This window comes from Mesoplodon bidens (assembly GCF_964165515.1).
Source record: "Mesoplodon bidens genome assembly, chromosome: 10".
Lineage (NCBI taxonomy): Eukaryota > Metazoa > Chordata > Mammalia > Artiodactyla > Ziphiidae > Mesoplodon > Mesoplodon bidens.
The window spans coordinates 6,315,814-6,337,829 of NC_138172.1; the positions used below are offsets into that span (position 1 = coordinate 6,315,814).

Here is a 22,016-nt window from a genome sequence, read left to right on the forward strand (position 1 = left end):
TATAAAAAATATTATGCTAAGTATGAATTAAGAAAAATTCACATGCACAGAGATGAAAATGTAATTGGATTTGTCATTTCAAAGTATTAATGCTGTGTTTGCAGATAATAGAGAATGACATTCTCCTAAGCGAATAAATAAGTTAGCCAAGTAAGTAAACGCTGTGTTTCTACTGTAAGGAAATACATGCACCAATGAAGCAACCTTTTCAGCACAAAAGAAATTTAATACCCAGACCACATGAAAAGTGATCGCTATGGGAATAGCACAGCTGTTAAAATCCAAGTCAGTTTGTATTAAATCGTCCAGCATGTTTATGTAAAGCAGGACTCTCAGAATGACCACCAAGGGGAAATAATTTTGCTAACAAAGAAGTAATACCTATAATTAATTTAATGCTTACAATAAGTGTGAAAGAAAAATGCAAAGCTATTCTCTTTCAAAGAATGTAAGGGGCCTCAGCTAGCTGGTATGCTTGTGATCCTTTTGTAAACAGTATCTAAAGGGCTAATTTAATTAGAAATAGAACAAGAAAAAATGAGTGTTTGCATTTCACTTAGAGAACCCAATTATCGTTATTTCATTGACTAACCAGATTTACATAAAGCCACAGAAAAACCTCTGGCACCGGTGCCGAACAATTTCAATATGAAAATTAATACTGCCAAGTTATTTTGAGACCAATTAGCTTAGCCATTCAAAGAAAAAAATGTGCTCCACTGAAGAGCACGTAATCCTAAAACCTGCATTTCTGAAGACAGAAGTGCACACAGACGTCCTTGAGGCCCTGACTCGAGAAGATAGAAGATGCCTTAAAGAACCTACAGAAAAAAGGAGCTCGTGGATAACTACTAAGAAACAGCTTTAAATCTCAACAGAGACACTTGGGATGCATAAGGATAGAACAGGAGCTTAGTTTACTTTTGAAGAAAAGAGAGAAAGAGTTACTCTAAGTTTTTGAGCACCTAAAATTAACCAAATTTATCAACATTGTTTGTCAAATCTGAGTTAACTTTTTTTTTGGCCGTGCCGCACGGCATGAGGGATCTTAGTTTCCTGATCAGGGATCGAACCCGTGGCCCCTGCATTGGAAACTTGGAGTCTTAACCACTGGACCACCAGGGAAGCCCCCTGAGTTAACTTTTTAGAGAGACTGACTGGTCAGGATTGTGCTTCTCATAAGACAAGACCCAGGTAAAGTTTTCAAAGAAAGCTTGTCATCTCAGAGTGGAGAGACTATCCCTAGAATTCAATCCCTTTCAGAGTGCCAGATGTAGGCTACACAGCAAAGTCCCAAATTATAACTGAGAGGCCAGAGTTTGGGATTAATGACCCCAATGCTATTTTGCATAACACTTGAACATGAAAGTCTTATCAAGAATCATGAGTTTTAAAAGCCCAGGTTAAATCACTGGGCATTAGAAGGCTTAAAGAGGTATCCAAAAGGAAATCAGCTATAACACACAGTGTACATGTAAAAATAACTCAGACTATCTCAAAGCCTATTAAAAAATGAGATGCCATCACTGTAGTTTTGAGATACATCAGCCGTTTCCCATTACAATGGAGGACATACCAGCTCTATTTTTAGAGCCTCTGGAAAGATCAAAGCTGAATGGGCCCTTTTATTGGCTCCCCATCCAGGGCCCTAATCTCTGTTTACTCTTTCTTTGTCATTATGTAGATCTCCGAAAGACACACCACCAGGACCGCCTGCTACCCCTCATCCCCTAAGTAACACTTAAAAATTGCTCTGTGACGGTCGGTACAAGCAAGGAGCTCTCTGGGGAGGAACAGAGACGAGTAAAGTTCAAATTCGAGTCAAAATTACCATCGTGCTTCAAGTACTGATACAGAACTATAGTAATCTAATTCAGTCTCTCTCTCTACACTATAAACCACACTTTCTCAGTCTGGTTTCTCTGTGAGAATGAATACAGATAAACGAAAACACAATCCTTTCTGGTTTGGCATTTTTAGGCCCTCCCCTCCTCCACAGAAAGCCCTCAGCTGATTTCAGTGCCTCTGGCTAGTAAGGCTGAAGAGCTCATTTTAAACAACAAGTCCCATGAATGTAGAACGACTTACTTTGGAAGAACAAGCTGTACATTTGTCAAATGCCAGGCTGACAGGAAGGACATTATCAAATCGCGACAGAAATCCTCGTATCTAAAAACAAACACAACAATGCACATCAGGCCCAGGATGACACTCTTGGTACAGATTAACAAAAATGAAGTTCAATGTGGATATTTTCCCTCGTACTATATAATCAGTTTGAGGAAGAACTATATGAGGTCTTTTATTCCATTAAGAACTGGTCTACAGGGCTTCCCTGGTGGCGCAGTGGTTGAGAGTCCGCCTGCCGATGCAGGGGACACGGGTTCGTGCCCCGGTCTGGGAAGATCCCACATGCCGCAGAGCGGCTAGGCCCGTGAGCCATGGCTGCTGAGCCTGCGCATCCGGAGCCTGTGCTCTGCAAGGGGAGAGGCCACAACAGTGAGAGGCCCGCCTACCGCAAAAAAAAAAAAAAAAAAAAAAAAAAAAAAAAGAACTGGTCTACAAGCTTTGCACATATTTGAGACCTAAACACAAATTGACTCCAAAATATAAAAAGAAAGCTGTAAAATCTGAAGTACTGTTTTCATAAATGTCTTCAAATATATAACCAGTCAACTAGTTTATTACAGACAATTCTCATGTATGTTACAGTGAATACAGGACAAGTGTGCATTTTTAGGATGTGGTATTGGGTGCGGCCTCTCTAGGTAAGAAGGGCTGGGGACTACAGAAGGCAGAAATGGTCCTAAATATAGATCCAGTTACTTGCCTGAGTTGGAACAGACAGGGATAAGATGGAGCGCATTACCAAGTTTATGGGGAAACAGCGCCACCTTGAGCACCTCAGTTATAATTTCTGAATTACAACTCATTTCCATTTACGGGGTATCAGTTATAACCAGGTTTCGCAAACTGACTTAAGTAATTCAGACACTACACTTCCAGAACTACACTGACACCAAAAGGGGACTTTAAACTGTTACATATATCATTTAAACATTATTACTCAAAATATGTACGGTGAAATCTCTAAAGTCTCCATAGGACTCAACATTTATAATAAGCCAAACACCACCAATCTTCTCTTGAGTTAATTTATTTGATCTTGACAACTACCCCACTGATGAAACTCCGGCTGGGAAGGGTGAAGCATCTTGGCTCAGGTCAACAAAAAGTGACAACGCTAAGATTCAGAAGCAGGCCCCTGATGCCAAACCTGGCCAGGCCCTGGCCTGGGCTCCCTCTCTCCTTCCTTTCCCTTCCCTCCCTCTCAGGACAGCAAAGCTTTTGTATTCAATGTGAGGGCTCACCACACATTTAACAGCCTCACTTGAATACAGCAAAAGAACCAACCCCCCCCCCCGCCCCCTGCTCTCCCCCGCAGTCCTTGTTGCCTTTAGCCACCCTACCAGCACTCCCCCAAAACCAAGGAAAACCTGGCGGACTCTTTAAAGAGACAGGCTTCCTTCTGAGCGTGGGCAACTCCACCTTTAAGCCCACACTGCAACTAGTCTAGCTACATTTGCATACTTATTGCTGGAAGATCTAACCTTAAAGGAAACGCCTATAGCAATCTTTTAAATGTCGTTATCTATATGTTATGAGATTTCAATGTAATCCAAAGACAAAAGAGTGTTTGGTAGAAATGATAAGCTAGATAGCTGGGATAAGTTAGCTGGCCTCACGGTGAACCTTTGAAAATGTGACAATCTTTAGTTCTCTGTATCTTAGGAAAGTGGTGACCATTTCCTAATACAGTGCTTGAGGCACAAGCAGGGTCCTAAGTTTGCTCTCCAGGTCACCAAATCAAGAGAAGGCAAACCAGCAGAAAAGACTATAACGGCAGGTCACAAATGGATATGTTGAGATCCTCATGAGATCTGGAAGTTACAGGCCCAAAGAATTCTCATAATGAGTCTCCTTCTATCTCAATGGCTTTAATATTAAATTTATCTAGAAAAATATTTATCATATGTAGTATATTTTCCATTAAAATGTTCACTGATATGGCCTACAGGTTAATGTCTCCATATAGGCTTCACGAAAAGGTCTCCTGATTCTCTTTTCTCTCACACAGGTAATAAACTTTCCTTGTGTTGTGCAAAGAAATACTGGTATTTTTCTCTGCTAAACTGTTCCACAATTGGAGGTGCGGAGTTAAAGGCGAAGGGAAGGGAGAGAGTAGACCCAGTTAGGAGCAGAAAGGAAGGGAGAAAAGGGAGAGGAAGGAAGGAAGGAAGGAAAGAGAAAATATAAACCAAAAACGCAGGTGGTGAGCAACAGAAAGGAGCTGAAGTGAATGGGGTGGCCCAGCAGGGGCACCCACACCATTGTTTAGCACCCCAGGCAGCTCTTTACCAGGAAACTGACTCATTTTCCCAGGAAATGAAGTAGAATAACATCCGTGTGTGAGGCCTTTCAAATTCCCCAAGTTGGTAACAGAAGGCTCAGAACTCCACCAAACTAATTCCAGTTTTAGGAAATTTAAAAGAGGAAGGCCTGTTCTCACACCAACTGCGACAGACTCCTAACAGGCACCTCCACAGGTGAGCTCTCTCCCTCCCACTGAATTCAACACTCTGCTATGGATTAATTTTCCTAAGACACAGCTCTGAGGTGTGTCACTTTTTATCAGCTTCCTAGAGCTGACCAAAAAAGCAGAGAATTCCTCATGCTGGCACTCAAGGTCCCCCCTAATCTGGGCCCATTTTGCCTTTCTGATCTTTTCACAGGCTTCATACAACTACTAAGCTCAAGTACAGCGTCCCTCCCAAAGACATTCCTGCGTTGCTGACCTTGTCTCATGCCCAATTCTGCGACTCAGAGCTCTTCCTTTGGGAAGCAGCTATATAACCAAATCTACATCTTCCATAAAACACACCTCTTTCATAAATACTCAATCCACCCACCACTTGACTTAGAGATAATGCCTTCATTATGTGAAATCCTTCTTTTTGGTATTTATCACCAAAATAACTTATGTAATAGTTATTTCTTTAAAAAATAACAGGTTTACTGAGATAAAATTCATGTACCATAAACTTAGAGTATACAATTCAGTGGCTTTTAGTATATTCATGGAATTTTGTAAACATCACCAATACCTAATTTCAGAATATTTTCATCACCCCCAAAAGAAACTCAGAACCCTTAAAAATTAGTCCCCATTCTCCACTTTTCCCAAACACTGGCAACTACTAATCTACTTTCTACTTCTATTGATTTGCCTAATTTGCCTATTCACTACAAATGGAATCATACGTGACTGGCTTCACTTACTATATTGTATCATGTGTATTTCATTCCTTTTTATTGCTAAATACTATTCAATTACATGGATATACCATATTTTGTTTATTCACAAGTTGAATAACTTTTGGGTATATACATAGAGCGGCATTAATGGATCTCATGGTAACTATATGTTTAACATTTTGAGGACCAAAGTGACTGCACCACATTACTTTCCTGCCAGCAACATACGAGGGTTCCAATTTCTCCACCTTCTTGTCTCTTTCAGGCAGCCATCCTAATGAATGTGAGGTGGTAGCTCACTGTGGTTTTGATCTGCATTTCTCTAATAACTAATAGTGTTGAGCATTTTTTCATGTGCTTCTTGACCATTCATATTATCTTTCTTCAGAGAAATGTAGATTCAAATTCTTGGCCAAATTTTAAATTGGGTTTTCTTTAATTGTTGAATGTTAAGAGTTCTTTATATACTCTGGATATGAGTTTCTTTCAGATATGATTTTGCAAATATTTTCTCCCATTCTGTGGGGTGTCTTTTCACTTTCTTGATGGGTGTCCTTTGAAGCACAGAACTTTACTTTCTTGATGTCCTATTTATTTTTCCTTTGGTTGCCTGGCCTTTTGGTATCATAGATAACAAACCAATTCTCACCCAAGGTTAAGAAGAGTTAGTATGTTTTCTTATTTAATAGTTTTAGCTCTTACATTTAGGTCTGCAATCCATTTTGAGGTGTTTTTTTATATGGTGTGACATTAAGGGTGCAAATTCACTGTTTTGTATCTGGAAATCCAGTTGTTCCAAATCTTTCTTGAAAAGGCCCTTCTCCCCCCGTTTAATTGGCAAGAAATGACCATAAATGTCAGGGTCCATTTCTGGACTCTCAATTCTATTCTGTTGATCTATATGTCTACCTTTATGACAGTACTACACTGTCTTGATTATAGTAGCTTTGTAGTAAGTTTGGAAACTGGGAAGTATGAGTCTTCCAACTTTGTTTTCTTTTTCAAGATTATTTTAACTATTCTGGGTCCTTTGCCTTGCCAAATGAGTTTTAGAATCAGCTTGTGTAATATAATTACTTAAAAAATTATTTTTTAATCTCTCTTGCTTTTAGAGGGCAAGATATAGGTTTAACTATTTGCATCTGTCCATAGCACAGTGATTTGCTCATAACAAACACTAATTATTAATTATGAAATGAGTGGATGAGAAAAACACAAACATCCCAAAGCCAACCAAATTATTCACACCTGAAGTATTCAGAGGAAACACATCCCAAATAAACCACAAGAAAAACTCCATCTTACCACCATTCACATCTTTCAGGCAATATGAAGCCCCTCCCCATCAACAACTCTTTAAATCCCCTGTATTACAAATGCACTGAGCTTCCACAATATGCTCTGTATTCCCTAAAATCTTACAAGAAATGCATAAAATTTAAAGAGCAGAAGTTGCTACTTAAATTTTTAGCACCTTCCTTAGACATGCATAGAAATCCCAGAGCAAATCTAAAATCCAGGCACCTGATGCAAAATCCTAATAAATACAGTCTACCTATTTAGAGAGGCCAGGCACCAATTCACAATCAAAGAAGTTATAAGGATTTGTCCCTTGCTTGGGTGGAGAAAAATTCACCATCACCCTCCTACTTAGAAATGTGCAAAGTATATGAAACAATATGCTCATTTGGTGTTTTTCGAAGCCTGCCTGATCAGAAGAATCCCCTGGAACCTGACAGAAAAGATCTGAAGTAAGGCCAGAGCATCTGCATGTTTAACAAGAGCCCAGGTGATTCAGAGCCTTTGGAAGAAGATGCTTTCAGTTACCAAGCTCATTTACCCGTTCCCGTGGTTTAATCTATACACTCAGCATCACCTGTTGGATGTCAGAAAGCAGATGGAAGCAGTTAGCAAGCCTCTCCCTCCTTTCCACGGTTTTTATGCATAGCACCACCACACCCAGCTAATTTAGCCACATCTAAATTAACATCTAAATGACAAGATTTTATAAAGTGATTTCTCCATCCACTCTAAGGCCTCTTGAAACGGCTCAAGGTACAGTCTTCCAACTTTGGGGACTACACACAGCTTCCTCTAAACCTTTATTTGATTATAATATTTGCTGTCAATCTTTCCTTACAGGAGGGTAAGTATTAAACAGCTATATTTAAAAAATTTAATTCGACCTATTATAAAAATAATAAGCATGACAGAAAACAAAAGAGCAAACAAAAAAATAACCCGTACTCCCATAGCATATTTACTCCTGTTTTCCTTTTCTTTTTTTTTTTTTTTTTTGCGGTATGCGGGCCTCTCACTGTTGTGGCCTCTCCCGTTGCGGAGCACAGGCTCCGGATGCGCAGGCTCAGCGGCCATGGCTCACGGGCCCAGTCGCTCCGTGGCATGTGGGATCTTCCCGGACCGGGGCACGAACCCGTGTCCCCTGCATTAGGCAGGCGGACTCTCAACCACTGCGCCACCAGGGAAGCCCTGTTTTCCTATTTTTTAAAATATATTTAAATACTTAACTTCCTTTTAAACAGCCTCCCGAATACTATTGGCTTCTCAATCTCTCCCCTCCCTAGAGGGGGAAAAACTGCCAATTCCACAAACACACACACATGCGCCTCTACTAGAGGGGCCAAACTTTGCCTGCCTCGCTGCATATTTTCTAAATTACATTGATGAAGTTTTTTTTTTCCTCTTAATGCTGAAAAGAATAAAGAAGATATTAAAATGGCCTGTATGAAAATCCAATCAGTGGTTGCCTGGGGCTGAGGGTGGGGATATTACCATAGAAAAGGCACAAAGTCAGTTTTGGGGATGGATGGAAAAGCTCTGGACCTCGTTTGCCTTGGTAGTGGTCATATGCAAGTGTACACACTCATCTAAACTCATTAAAATGCACGTTTAAACGGGTACATTTGACTGTACATAAGTTATGCCTGAAAAAAGGTGACTAAAAAAAGTTCATAACCTCATTAACATTTTCCAAACAACACAGAAAGGTACAAAATGAAAGCATAAAGTCCCTATTGCCCCCAATCCCTCTGCCTCAAAAAAACAAAAAACAAACAAAAAATAGCCCCTCCAGCATCAGTTTCCAATGTAGCCTTCCAGGGAAAGAAAAAGTGTTTTACGAATAGACCAGCTCTACAACATGCGTCTCTTTGCTACACCCCTGAATATTTATTTATTATTACATATTTTTTTGCAGTACGCGGGCCTCTCACCGCTGTGGCCTCTCCCGTTGCGGAGCACAGGCTCCGGGTGCGCAGGCTCAGCGGCCATGGCTCACGGGCCCAGCCGCTCCGCGGCATGTGGGATCTTCCCAGGCCGGGGCATGAACCCGTGTCCCCTGCATCGGCAGGCGGACTCTCAACCACTGCGCCACCAGGGAAGCAACCCCACCCCGAATATTTAAAAACCCCACCCGGGAAGCTGGGAGAAGGACAATTACCTGCGGTTTCCTGGCTCCCTTCCCTCTCTTCACCCCCAGGCCCCACAAAGGGCAGGAGGAGCTTGAGTTGAATCCCCGTCTTCAAATACCAGCGAGGCGCATGGCTGTACTTGCGCTTGGCTAGTAAGGCCTCACGCCCCCTCACCCGGAAGGAGCAAAGATGAGCGCAGAGATGACGCACAAAGCCTCAGAGCCAGGCCTATATAGGCTCCCGGCCTCCCTCCTCCCTCGGGGCGGTTCCCAGGCGGACAGTGGGCGGTCCCGGCCGGATTCATTAGGCGCACCTGTGCGCACTTAACTAGCGTCCAAAGGTTGGAAGGCAGGAACACCTGTTTGGGGGTGTGTCCTAGGGACTAGGAGTCCAGGGCCCTTTTGGAAAGAACCAGGGCCGGTGGGAGCACAAAACTCAAAAGCCATGATCAACGAGCAGGATTTGGTCCATGTTAACTTGACGAGTCATGTGCTTTGTCCCATAGGATGCCATCAAGAAACCATCTTTATAGAATGAAGTCGTTGTTCTCAAACACCTAACGTCCCTGGAGGCTGTCATTCAGTGGATCTGGAACAGGGCTGGGAAATGTGTATTCTAGAACGGCTCCCGAGGGGATTCTGATGCACCATCCCTGGATTAGGCTGTCTTCCACTTAAACGCTCAAGGACTCCAATTCTATGCCCACATCCTCTGTTATCTCCTCCGGTCTATTCTCTGTACAGCAGCCAAACCTGATCACGTCACAGCTCCGCTTATGACTTTTCAACGGCTCTCCGCTGCCCCTGGGGTTAAGATGGCCCGTGAGGTCCTGCCTCTCCTCCTCTTCCCCTGTGCTCTCCCAATTCTCCATGTTACAGGGACACTGGTGGCCTTTCAGATTCTCAGACTCACCCATCTTCTCCGCCTCTCCTGTGCCTCCCCTGAAGTGCTAACCCCCCTCCCTTCTCCCTCCACAGAAACAACTGCTCCCTCCTAACCTTGGAAGCCGTGCAGGAGGGCATGTCCTGACATCCTGTGGAAATGGTGGCCTAGGGGACTGAGCAGAGGACCAACATCTGCTACGTGCCATCCCTGTGTCTGGCTCTCTGGAGTGTTTTCACATACTCATCTCATGTTGCCCTCACTACCATCCTGTGACTTTCCCCTGTATCCTAGATAAAGAAATCGAGGCTCAGGGAAGTGGCTTGGCTCGCCCAGGATTCTACAACTACCAAGTGGTAAGCCAGGGGTCTGAGTTCTGTTCCTTCTCTCCAAAGTCTAGGGGGAAAGGCTGAAAATCAAGGAGAAGGTAAAAAGGATGGAAGAAAGAAAGAGAAAACCAGAGGAATTAAAAAACAAATAAACACCCCCTCAAAACCAAAAACTCAATATCAAGATGGCTGCCATCAGGGTCTGAGTGGATTAAATTATCTTCAGTCATTTATGCCCAGTCAGCTACAAAATAAATAGATCAGGAATAGAAAGGGGTCTCTTCCATTCTGGGCAGCCCCTAATGGTGTTTACACCTAAGCTGAGTGAAAGCAGCTTGAGCCCCAAGCCCACCTTGAGGTGGGAGATAGATGGGCTCCAGGTTAGACATTTACAACTGGCCTTCTGTTAACATTTCATGGGGCAGGAAAAAATGGGCTTCAGGCCGGACACTTACAACTAGCCTCCTGTTTGCATTTCCTGAGACAGGAGATAGGTGGGCTTCAGGTTAGACATTTAAAATCAGCCTCCTGTTTGCTCTCCGAAATGGAAGCAATGACAGAGACAGGGTAAAAAGCCAAGCTTTGTCTCTTGTGGATGCCTTAAGATAAGTCATGGCAAAAACGAAGAGGGGCAAAACCTCGTTTGAGTAAAGGATCAAGGGATCTCCGCTTCGCCCCTCCTTGGGGCAAGGGAGACACTACATATGTGTAGAAAGGCTCCTTGGGGTTCAAAAGTCAGGGGACAACTCCATGCCATGGTGACTCTTGCTTCTCCCAGATGCCTTCACATCAGGGTCCATCTTGACTGTGGGGTGCCTGTGCACCTAAGGGGAGGGTCCTGAGACAAATTAGCCAGGAGGGGACAAAGCAAGATGATTGGCCAGAAGGGAGACAAAAACCTGGAAAACTGCCCCCTTATAAAGGATTTAAACTTCCTAAAGGCGCTACTCTCTCTCTGAGTTCTCCCGTGCATCTTTCCGCACGTACTTTGCTTTTCCAATAAACTTTCTACTTTTCTCTTTACTTTCTGCCTCCTTGCCTGAATTCTTTCTTGACAAGGCAGGCAAGAACTGTGGGTTTAGGCCCTAGCTGCTGGCCTCTGTGGTCTAGCAGTTAGGACTCCCGGTCCAGGGACTAAGAATATTGCTTCCAGCTACTGCTCACTGCTGCTTGCTGCAAGTTGCCGCTTACTGCTGCGTGTGTCCAAAATCAACCTCCCCTGGATGGGAAGTGAAGAGCCAATGCCCAGAAATAAACAGCCATTGTGAGAAGGCAGAGTTGCAGCCACAGCAGAAACCTGCTGCCTTGACTTCACACCGGTTTCCAGCAGGCCTGGCAGTATTTCTAGAGCTTGGAGTTTGCATAAATAAGAGCTAACTCCAAACTCCGCATTGCTCTTGGATGTTGCAGAGAGGCTTAACCAAATTCAACGCCAAAATAAAGTTTAGCAAATGCAAAACCTCAGGCGCACCACAGAGGTCTTTGTTTCAGACAACAGCTTCAGCTACCACCACTGACCCACCTCTCACTGTCAAACAGGGGCCACCAACGGGCAGAAGAAGCAAGCTGGAAATGAGCCAGCGCCATCCTTAGAAAAATAGTGCAGGATGGAACTAATCCTTCCAGCCCCTCCCTGCACACTCACGGCTTCCAGAGTTCTACGAGATTCCTTGTAACTTCCTTTTTAGGAGGCTAGATAGGCGCCCACTTTACCATTTTAATTAAAAGTGAAAGAGGAAGATAGAAACAACATTTACAAATGTCCCTTATGTGGCCAGAACTGTACTAATGTAATTTAATCTATAATGTAATTTGATCTGTACATGAATCCCAGTTGTTTAGTATATTATTATGCCCGTTTTAGTAAGTTAAAATATGAAGTTCAGAAAGGATCAGTAACCTGCCCAAGGTCACAGTGACAAGTGGCAAGAACCGCCTTGAACCCTTTTGTCAAATGGATGAAAATGAAATTAAGAGGCAAAGCTGGGATTCTAATCGGATCTGTATGATCACAGTCTTCTGGTTCCCTCCCACACGGGCCTCCCAAACAGAACAGCCCCATCGGGTGAGCAAAACTCGTGGGGCACAAGTGACGTCCTTCACCTGATAAGATTGTGCCCAAGTCCTCTTGGGCCAAGAGATGCTACCTGAGACGCTCTGGAACTCTGGCACTGTGTGTAATTTATCCCCCACTTTGTGTGCCAGGAGTGGGGAATGCCCCTCTCTTCTTCTAGGGCCTTGCAGGCAGGGAAGCCCAGACCTTGTCGGATCTTGTACCCAAATCCCTCCTGAATTCAGGGGCCTCCCCATTGGAATGAGACTTCACCACATCTGAGTGGCTGGTACATCCACCACCTTAGAAACTCCAAAGGCAAGTGGAACCAAACGCTTGTGCTGCGTGCCGGTCACCGAACTTCTCTGAACCTAATGGCGCTTTGGCACAGCGTCAGCGTTTGGGGATCATCTGCTGCAGGGATGACTGGAGGGAGGGGGAAGGGAGGACGAACAGGTCACAAACCACAGTAGCTGAAATGGTGGAACAGCAGACATTTGGGCTATCTGTTCTTCCTGCCCTTTCCACTGCCATCAATTCGAGGGGTACAGAGTCAGAGGGGGAAGGAGACTCCTTCTCGGGCTACGTCTCAGGAAATACGCTCTTAGGGCTTATCTTCTTAACCTCCTTCCTCAGCAGTCAATCCATCCACACCCCCAGAGGCACACTGAGGTCAGCATTTCAGAGCACAGTAACGAGACCTTATTGAAAGCGAATGGCCTGAGGATTTGTGGGGCACAGCCTGTGCAGACAGGCCGAGGCTTGGCTAGAGACCACAGCTCTAGCTCAGCTTTCGTCTCACTGGGAGATTTCCCAGGCTGGTCCCTGCCCAGGTCCTGTCCTAGTTTGGGCTTTGTTCTACTCTTCTGAAAGTAATGAAAACAAAGAACTTGAAAGCCCAAGAGAACTATGGGGTTGGCAAGTCCAAACCCCTAGGAGGGGTGTACCCATCCAGGGTCTTCATTCAGTAGTACTTGAGGACCAAGAGTCCATTTGCCCAAAGACAAAAACTGTGAACTGCCTGGTCCATGGTGGGATCAAAGCAGGCTGCTATATTCATGACCGTGGTTTTCAGACAGCTACTGAACTGCCACGAGGCTTTTCGTTCTCTGAGGGACATGCAGTCAAATGAGCAGCAGCTACATCGGCTGTTAATTTCTGTCGCATTTCTGTCTCGGCAGCCTGCACACCAACTTCCTGGAGACATCAGGAGTGGCCTCTACATTCGATAACTCCTGCACTGTGCCTCCCACCAAAGAACCAGAAAAAGGGGTCTGGCCTCACAGAACAGTCACCACCCCAGGAGCGAGGAAAAGACAACCCCACCACCTTTTTTTTTTTTTTAAATAAAAGATCCCACTTGCTGGGAAGCAGAGGGAATAACAGTATGCGCTAAGATCTACAGTGCAAAAGTTCTCTCTACCAAAGAAGCCAGACTCCAAAGACCATGTATTATATTATTTCATTTACAGAAAGTTCAAAATTAAACAAAAGTCTCCCAAGGTGTTTGGAGCCAAGAGCTGCGTGTCTCTGTGTGGGAAGGAGGCAGTGATAATTGAGGAAGCATGGGGGGATGTCAGGGTACTTGATAACACTTCATTTTGATCTGTGTGCTGGGTACATGAGTGGTGTTCATTTTGTGAGAATCCAAGTTGTATACTTAATGATTTGTGTGATTGTGTATATTTTATATATAGATAAAAATGACAAATTAAAAAACCATTCCCTTTATAGGCAGAAAGTGGCTTATACTCATTGCTGCCTGCTTACAGAATCCCATCCACACACAGTGGACCAGAGACTTTTTAAAAAGAACAAACCCATAAGCCTATTTTCTCACCTTCAAATGGTTTTTTCACGGTTTTCAAATGCAATAAGAGGTTGTTTCAGGCTGAATATCACTGAATTTCAGGGACTAATCAAGCCTTTTTCTGCACTTGGCCAATCTCTGGATAAGCCAAATTCTGCCTGTGGTCCCACGGAGAGATGGACTAAGTAATCCTCAGGCCTCCCAGGTCTGACACGGGGGAGAGCTGAGATGCAGAGGGCATGGGTGAAGTTAAGCAACTTTCCCCGGATTACACAGTGAGTTGCTGGTGGGGGACCTTGTGATTCTCCGTCCAAGGACTATCACTTTTCTACTACATCTCATTCCACAGGGGCCAATTAATAAACCCTCTCCTTTGGGGAATGGAGAAAAAATGAGCCCAGGGAACGTCACTGGCTATTCTCTGTACACAAAGCACACAAAGGGGTTTACCGAGTTCCTCTCCAACAGGAAGTCATTTGTCTCAGAGAGCCAGGAAAAGGAGGGGGTAAGTGCTGAGTCTGCATTGCAACACAGCCCAGTGTTTTTGTGGAAACGGTGGTCCCCTAATCAAAACACAGTTGCATAAATGGACTCACTCCACTTCAAAAAGAAAAAAAAAATAAGAAATTTAAAGCCTTATAAAATAGGGACCACACAACCCTGACTAATTTTAAAGCTCTTTCTCCACTGTCTTTTTTAGAAAGTAGCTAAAAATAAAGGCTTGAAACTTGAAATAATGTAAGCAAGTAATGACACACACACACGCACACACACACACACTCACGCACTGGGCTTTTCCCATATATGGCTGCATTATTCTTCAGACTTTGAAAAGGCCAAATGAAGAGATGGCCAACAACCAAAATAATCCTTCAGACATTTGAAAACGAGGAGAAAGAACTAGAAGAGTGGGTGAATGACAAACAATTGCAAGGCTCCATGGGGGTAAATAACACTGAGAGGGATTAGTTGCCATAGTACTTTAAAAACACGGGCACATGCATTTTGACACCGGACCCCTTCTATAAAGAAACTGTTTTGCCCTCTGGCCTCAGCACTGAGAAAACTACAACTGCGGTAATTTAACATAAAGGACTTAAAGAAGGAAACCAGTGCAGGGGCATGACTGAAAATTTAATTAAGGCCCTTCTCAGCATGAAATCTGTAAAGGAGATGAGGGCACATCTCAAGGTCAGAAGAAAGGGAAGGAGACATGTGAAAAGGGATGAGGGTGAGGATTCAAATGAGCACGTCCACAGCAAAGGTTGGCTCTGGAGGACAGCTTCCTCATGGGGTTGAGGGGGGCTTATTACAGGGCCTAGTGGGTCCTACTTGAAGGGTTTCTGCAGAAAAGATTAACCCATTCATGTCAAATAAATGCCATCTTGAGTGAGGCAGGCTGGAAAAGTCACATTTGCATGGTGTCGTGTGCTTTACCAAGCCTCGTCATAGACAATCCTGGACACAAGGTAAAGCACCTGCTTTTACTGATACAGAAACTGAGGCCCAGGGAGGTAAGTGACCTAACATAAATCCATGACAGGTGACGTAGTGCAAGTGGCCCAGAGCAGCGATTCGAAGCAAACTCTCCCAAAATGCAGGCCGGGGCTATTTCCACTCACAAAACCTCAGACGCAGCCCTGATCAGAGTGCCGAGTTTAGGTATGGATTTCGGCATATCCACTACCTCCATGACCGTGGACAAGTAATTTCCCCTCTTCTGATTCAGACCCTCAACCAGAAAATGACAGGGCAGGTGTGCGTAGGCAGTGAGACAGACGAACGCGACCTGCCTGAGTTAGCCCGCTCTCTGCACGCGTCTGTGAGTCTGTCCTCACAAGCCCCCAGATGGGACTGTTGGGTGCTCTCACTGCTCCCCTAACTAGACAGCCTTCCTGCTACAGACTGAGATACACACACGGAACCCAGAGAAACGATTTCCAAAAAGACCAGAAGACCTCCAAAAGCATAGTGTCAAAAACTGGTGAAGAGGCAACACGAATTTAACATTTTCATCCCACTGCTTTCTTTTTTTTCTCTCTCACTCTCTATGGGTGGACCTTCCCTATGATGCCTCAGATTCTTTTTTCTGAAAAGACATCCCACTGTCTGGTGACACTGTACACTTCTAATGGCCTTCCCATGCATGCCCAGAAAGGCTTCTATTATTTGGCTTCTACTATTTATTATTTCTTAATTATTATTAAAGAGTCAGTAATAATAAACAACAGCAACAAAACTAGCAGCACCATTTACTGAGGGCTGTGACGTACCAGGCACTGTCGCTGAGCCCTTTCTATATAACATCTCTCATCTCTACGGCTAGCAGCTGAGGTCGGTATTCTTGCCTCCATTCTCTAGATAAGAAAACTAAGGCTCAGATAAGTTTAATGACTTGGCCAAGGAAGGCCATCTTAATAACTGCAGGGCTGGGATTTAAGCCACTGTCTGGCTGGTTCCAAAGCCCGTTCTCTCTTGTTCTACTCCATCACAAGGCCCCTAGTCAACATGCTAAATGCTAAATCAAGACTCTGGGTAATGCTGCTTGTTCAGGATTTCTTCTCATCACCATCCTGCAGAATGGGATCTCCTCCAGGTGCTCATAAAGAATTCCCACTGAAATTCCAGGGAAGCTGGAGGGTAGACAGGGTGGAGAAGAGGTGGGCTGGGATGACCCCAAATACTTTCCCACTGCACCACTGGGATCGGGCCCAGAACTGTGATTTCATTCCCAGTCACTAACCTGGTGAGGCACGAGCCCGAGAGAGGTTGGAGGCTCATTCATGCGGTCGTCACTGCTGCTGGCAATGGCGTAGCCCCTGAGAAAAGGAAACCATTAGAGCTGTTCATTTCATAAAAATCTATGTTTAATTCCTGTGAGGACGATCTGGAGGAGGTCCACATAACATTTATAAGGATAACCGAAACACCCCTTGCTAGGCAGCATAAGCTAGGGGAAAAAATCCCTAATCTCCCTGGGAGGAAGGCAGAAGAATAGTTTTAAAAAAAAAAAAGCTTGTGTTTTAGAGTCAGAAAGACCAGAGCTTGTGAGCACAGGCAAGTTGCTTAATTTCTCTGTGCTTCAGGTCCATCACCTATAAAATAGGAATAAGACAGTTGTGAGAAATGAATTAGGAATGTTAGATAAATTGCCAAGTGCAACATCCAGCTAATGTTAATTCCCTTACTCTGAAATAGTCTTGTAAAACACCACAACACATTGTTGAATTGAATTGAAATTTTGAAACAGAAAACCTTCCAACCTTAACTTGCTGAGGTGATGTAAATGCTACCACGATGGAGGAAGGAGAAAGAAAAGCGAGGGATTAACTGGGCAGAACGAATACTCCCTCCCGAATAACAGTCTGACGTTTACTTATGTTACAGAAGAGACGTGACACAGACCCTGGTTTTAGCCTATGACCAAGGCACATGTGGCAGACAGAGGGGTCAGTGTCAAGGACTCAGAGCCAGCTCTGAAAGATTTTAACCCAAATGCTTCCTGTCAGGGGGTGCCAGGGGGATGACAAAGATGAGAGGAAGACAAAAACAGCTGCTTATTTTCATTTAACTCTGAAGCATCTATACTGTTACGTATGCTACCAACATAGTACAGAGGCTGTCTTTTCAACTTCAGAGAAGAACTCTGAGTTATACAGTAAATAGAATATTCATGTTGATTTCTGAGAACTGGAAAAACAAATCTTTCAAAACTTCAGTTCTTTCCTGCCTGTATTACAAACAGCATAGCAGAGTGATTAAAAACAGAGTTTGGAGCCAAACTGGGCTGTGCTTAATCCCAGCTTTACTACTTATCAGCTATGTGAATTTCAGCAACTTAGTTATCTTCGCTATGCCTCAATTTCCCCATCAAAAATGGGACAGATAAGAGTTCTTTCCTAATCTGTTTGCTATGAGGATTAAATGAATTACGATTTGTAAAGTGCTTAGAATAATGCCTAGCACAACGTAAGCACTATGTAAGCGTTGAAAATAAATTAAATCACAGTGTGTTCGTCACACAGTTAGGTGTAAATACCTGTTTGGCTCCAGTCTGCCTTCACTGTATCACACTTGACAGCACGGTCTCCAGCGGATATTGAGAGAGTCTTAAGTTGTTTACTAAGTTTTCTTTTGCTTCTCTCTTTTCTTCATTTTCTTTCCTTTCCTTTTCTCTTCTTTTCCTTCCTTCTTTCTTTTTCTAAATTACTGACTTTATTTTTTTTAATTAATTTAATTTTTGTCTCAGTTTTATTTATTATAAGATGAATTACTTCTGTTGTTTATAAGTCATAAAGTAAGATCTTCTCCTTGCTTGGAGAAGAGAGGGTGTCTAGACCACAATTGTGCTAATTTTTATATCTGTAATATAACATACATACAATGTGTTACACAGAGACTACCGAAAGGCCCAAGGTCAAGTTGAAACAAAACACACCAGCCTACTCCTCGCCTTCCTCTCACATGCAAGCCGAACCCTGTGAGTGCTTAATAAATTAAAAAATATTTTTATAACTGGTGTGGCATTAGTGGACTAAGTGGTCAGGACCGGTCCCCCCACTGAGAACAAATAGGAAAGCTAGACAAAGTACACAAACCTCTGTTTGAAAGTATCAGAGAGCTACCACAGTAGGGGAGAATTACAGAGCTACGGTTTATAAGAGGAGGGAAGCCCACAGAGGTAAACCAGGCATTTGCAAGGGGAGTTTTCCCCCATGAAATGACTGTCAATGTCCAAAAGCAGTGGCCACAAGATCAGAAGCTGAACAGTGATACTCACTGACTCATGAGGCTGATGGGAAAATCCAGAGTTGAGGTCTGCCGATAAGGAGGAACCATGGAAAATATCCCAGGCTTTGGGTTGGGATCATACAGGGGTGCATCCTCAGACTAACAGTGAACCGTAAATAGATAAGCCCTAATTGGATAAAATGTTCTAGGATGGTAGTCCCCTTGGCCTAGCAGTTTGCAAGAAAGAAATGTAAATCACATCTCTGTCATTTTTCAATTATGTCCAGTAGTCAATCAAATATAGCCAAGAAGATACAAGGAATTGAGGAAATTTAAATATTGATTGGTATGTGGTAATATTAGGGAATTGCCTTTAATTTGTTTTTATATGTAAAAATAGTAAAGATACATACTAAAAAGATATATTTTTATAAATGAAAAGCTATGTCTTGGTTTTGCTTTAAAATAAGTCAGTGGAAGGAGAAAAACTGTGGACAGTAGTACAGATAAATGATGACTGATAATTGTTGAAGCTGGATGGTGCATACAAGGTGGTTTCTACATATATACATAAATTGTGTGTGTGTGTGTGTGTGTGTGTGTTTGAAAGAAGATATCTATATCTATATATTTATATCTATATATATCTTTTCATATATGTTTGAAATTTCCATAATGAAAGGTTTTGTTTTTTTTAAAAAAAAACAAAACCAGGTATATGAGGAGACAATACGTAACCAAAAGCCAATAAAAACAATAGACAATAGGAACAGACTCATAGGAGATCCCATTAATGGACATAACTGATAAGGACTTAAAAGAAAAACATGATCAAATGTGTTCAAAGAATGAAAAAGACCAAAATCACAATTTTAGCAGAGAAGAAGATATAAAATAAGATCCGATGGAAACTCTAAGAGTGAAACATATAATTATGAAATTTAAAACTCAATGGATGGTTTAAAACATAGACACAGAAGAAGGAAGAACTAGTAAACTGGAAGGTAAGCCAAAACCAAATAGCCAGACTGAAGTAAGGAAAGACAAAATTATGGAAAGTACAGAAAAGAGCATAGGCTGATTCTAACATGCAACTGGGGACTCAAAAGGAAAGAATCAAGAAAGGGGCAGAAGCAATGTTTTAGGAGATAATGGCTGAAAATTGTCCACAGTGGGTGAAAAACATCAAGCCATGGATTCAAGGGACACTAAAAAGCACAATCAGAATAAATACAGAAATAGGTATACAATAATAAATAACGGAATTAGGTATGTATTCCCAACTTCTGAAAACCAAAGACAATGAGAAAATCTTAAAAGCAACTGAGGGTAGGGGAAGAGGGAGAAAAGCAAATTGTATCAAAGGAGTAGCAGTGAGGTACACACCTTACTCCTCACTCAGGATAAGGGCAGCCAGAGACAACAGGAGTACACTCTCAACTTGCTAAAGGGAAATTACCACCAGTCTGGAATTCTGTACGCAGCAAAAATAGCTTTCAAGCATAAAGATAAAACAAAGACATTTTTGGCAAAAACAAAAACTGAAATATCTTTGTCGCTAGCATTTCTAAAGGCAAGAATAAAGGGTATTCTTCAGGCAGAAGGAAAATGCCCTTGGATGGAGGCTCAAGGTCACAGAAAGAAAAGTAACAAAAAGGAAAATATTAGCAAAATGAAATGTATACCAACTATATAACAATAATAATATCTTCTAGGGTTTAAAATACATACAGAATTTTTTTTTTTTTTTTTTGCGGTACGCAGGCCTCTCAGTTGTGGCCTCTCCCGTTGCGGAGCACAGGCTCCAGACGCGCAGGCTCAGCGGCCACGTCTCACGGGCCCAGCCACTCCGCAGCATGTGGGATCTTCCCGGACCGGGGCACGAACCCGTGTCCCCTGCATCGGCAGGCGGACTCTCAACCACTGCGCCACCAGGGAAGCCCCAGAATTTTTTTTAAATGAATGTGCAGACAGTACTGGGTGCCTGCCCAATGTATTCTCCACTTCTATCTCATCACAGTTTCATTGAGAGAGGCAACATGCCCAGCCAAAGGACTACATTTGTCCGTCTTCCTTGCAGTTACGAGTGCAAGGTCATGTGATATAGAAGTTTTAGAATCAATGGGTAAGTCTTCCCGGAGAGCCTTTTAGAAGGGGGTAGCCTCAGCTGAGTACAACTTTCATCCTTTGGTCATTCCTTTCCTCTTAAGTGTAACACAGAAGCAACACTGTTGGCAGAGCAGCCATCTTGTGACCGCAGGTGACAAGCATAAGGAAGGGAACCAAGCGTGGCTGAGTGAGTGCGAAGGAAACAGTCCCCAGGGGCATATCGGAGCCTTTGTACCAGCCCTGGATGCTGCCTCTGAGCTTCTTGCCGCATGAGAAAAACCAAGCTGTACCCTTTGGGCTAAGTCACTTTAGATGGATCTGTTACATACAGCTAAATGCAATTTCTATCATATGTGATTCACGTATTGCCTTACAAGTGCTCAGGGCTAAGGAGATCAAAACATATTAAGAGAATAAATGCATGAAGGTCCTAAGGCCACTACCAAAATTTTTATCCTTCCTTATTATCAATTACCAATTAACTCTAGGAGAGTTCAGTTCCAGAAGGATGCGGAGATACAGCTCCAAAGATCACAATGACAAGTTCTCCAGGCCAAAGAATCACACTGGGTTTTTTAAAAATCTTGTTTTTTTGAGGATGGAAAGTGCAATATATTTCTCAGAAAATTCAGACTGAGAAAAGGCCAAGGAAGATACAAAAGCTTTCTTTGTTTAAACACCCATCTCTAAAAGGCAAACTCACCCTTCTGGATGCTGCAAAACGGAAACCATCAACTCCACCGCCAGGGCTCCTGCAATCATGGCCAGTCCTGGACGACTCACAGTGCACTGCTGGTCCAAGGTCCGGTCTCTGGTTGACTACAGAGAACAGTCACTGACGTGAATGCAAAGTTCTGTTCCACCCAACGCCAGCTGTGTGAAGCATGAAACTCCTCCACAATAAAGCTCTATCACATACCAGACACTCACTGTTGGCAAAGATCAGTCAGCCTCACATAATACCATTTCTTGCAAGTACCAAGAAAAACAAAATATACAAGTTAGGTAACTAAATGAGGTAATACATTAAAAAGGATTAGCAGTTATAAACAAATTAAAGATGGGGGGCCTAGCTGCCTCATACATGGAGTGGCATCATGTACTCTTTTAACTGACCCTACTGTGCTTGTGAGTTGAGAGCGAGAGGCACAGACAGGAAGAACATTTGAACAGAGCAAATGGTCATGCCCTCCCACCATGACTGCGCTAACCCTCGGAGTGCCCGGGAGACGGAAGCACTGATCTGCTGTCCCCGCCATCCTCTGTTTCCATGTGCCCGTCACAGTGGAGGCATCTTGTCACCCTGAGCGTGATCTCAGGGCTTAAGAACAAGTATTTTTGCTACATTGTGGCTC

At 43.2% G+C, this 22,016-nt stretch overlaps 1 protein-coding gene across 1 annotated transcript in view; it reads right to left on the bottom strand.

Moving 5' to 3' along the window:
* Nucleotides 1–22,016, bottom strand: part of ATG7 (autophagy related 7) — a 239,995-nt gene that overhangs the window by 155,497 nt on the left and 62,482 nt on the right. The window contains exons 15-17 of the mRNA XM_081247220.1: nt 21,365–21,480; nt 16,565–16,640; nt 2,089–2,169 (exon numbers count right to left, since the gene is read on the bottom strand). Of these exons, the coding sequence (XP_081103346.1) occupies nt 2,089–2,169; nt 16,565–16,640; nt 21,365–21,480 (273 nt within the window). The remainder of the gene's footprint in view (nt 1–2,088; nt 2,170–16,564; nt 16,641–21,364; nt 21,481–22,016) is intronic.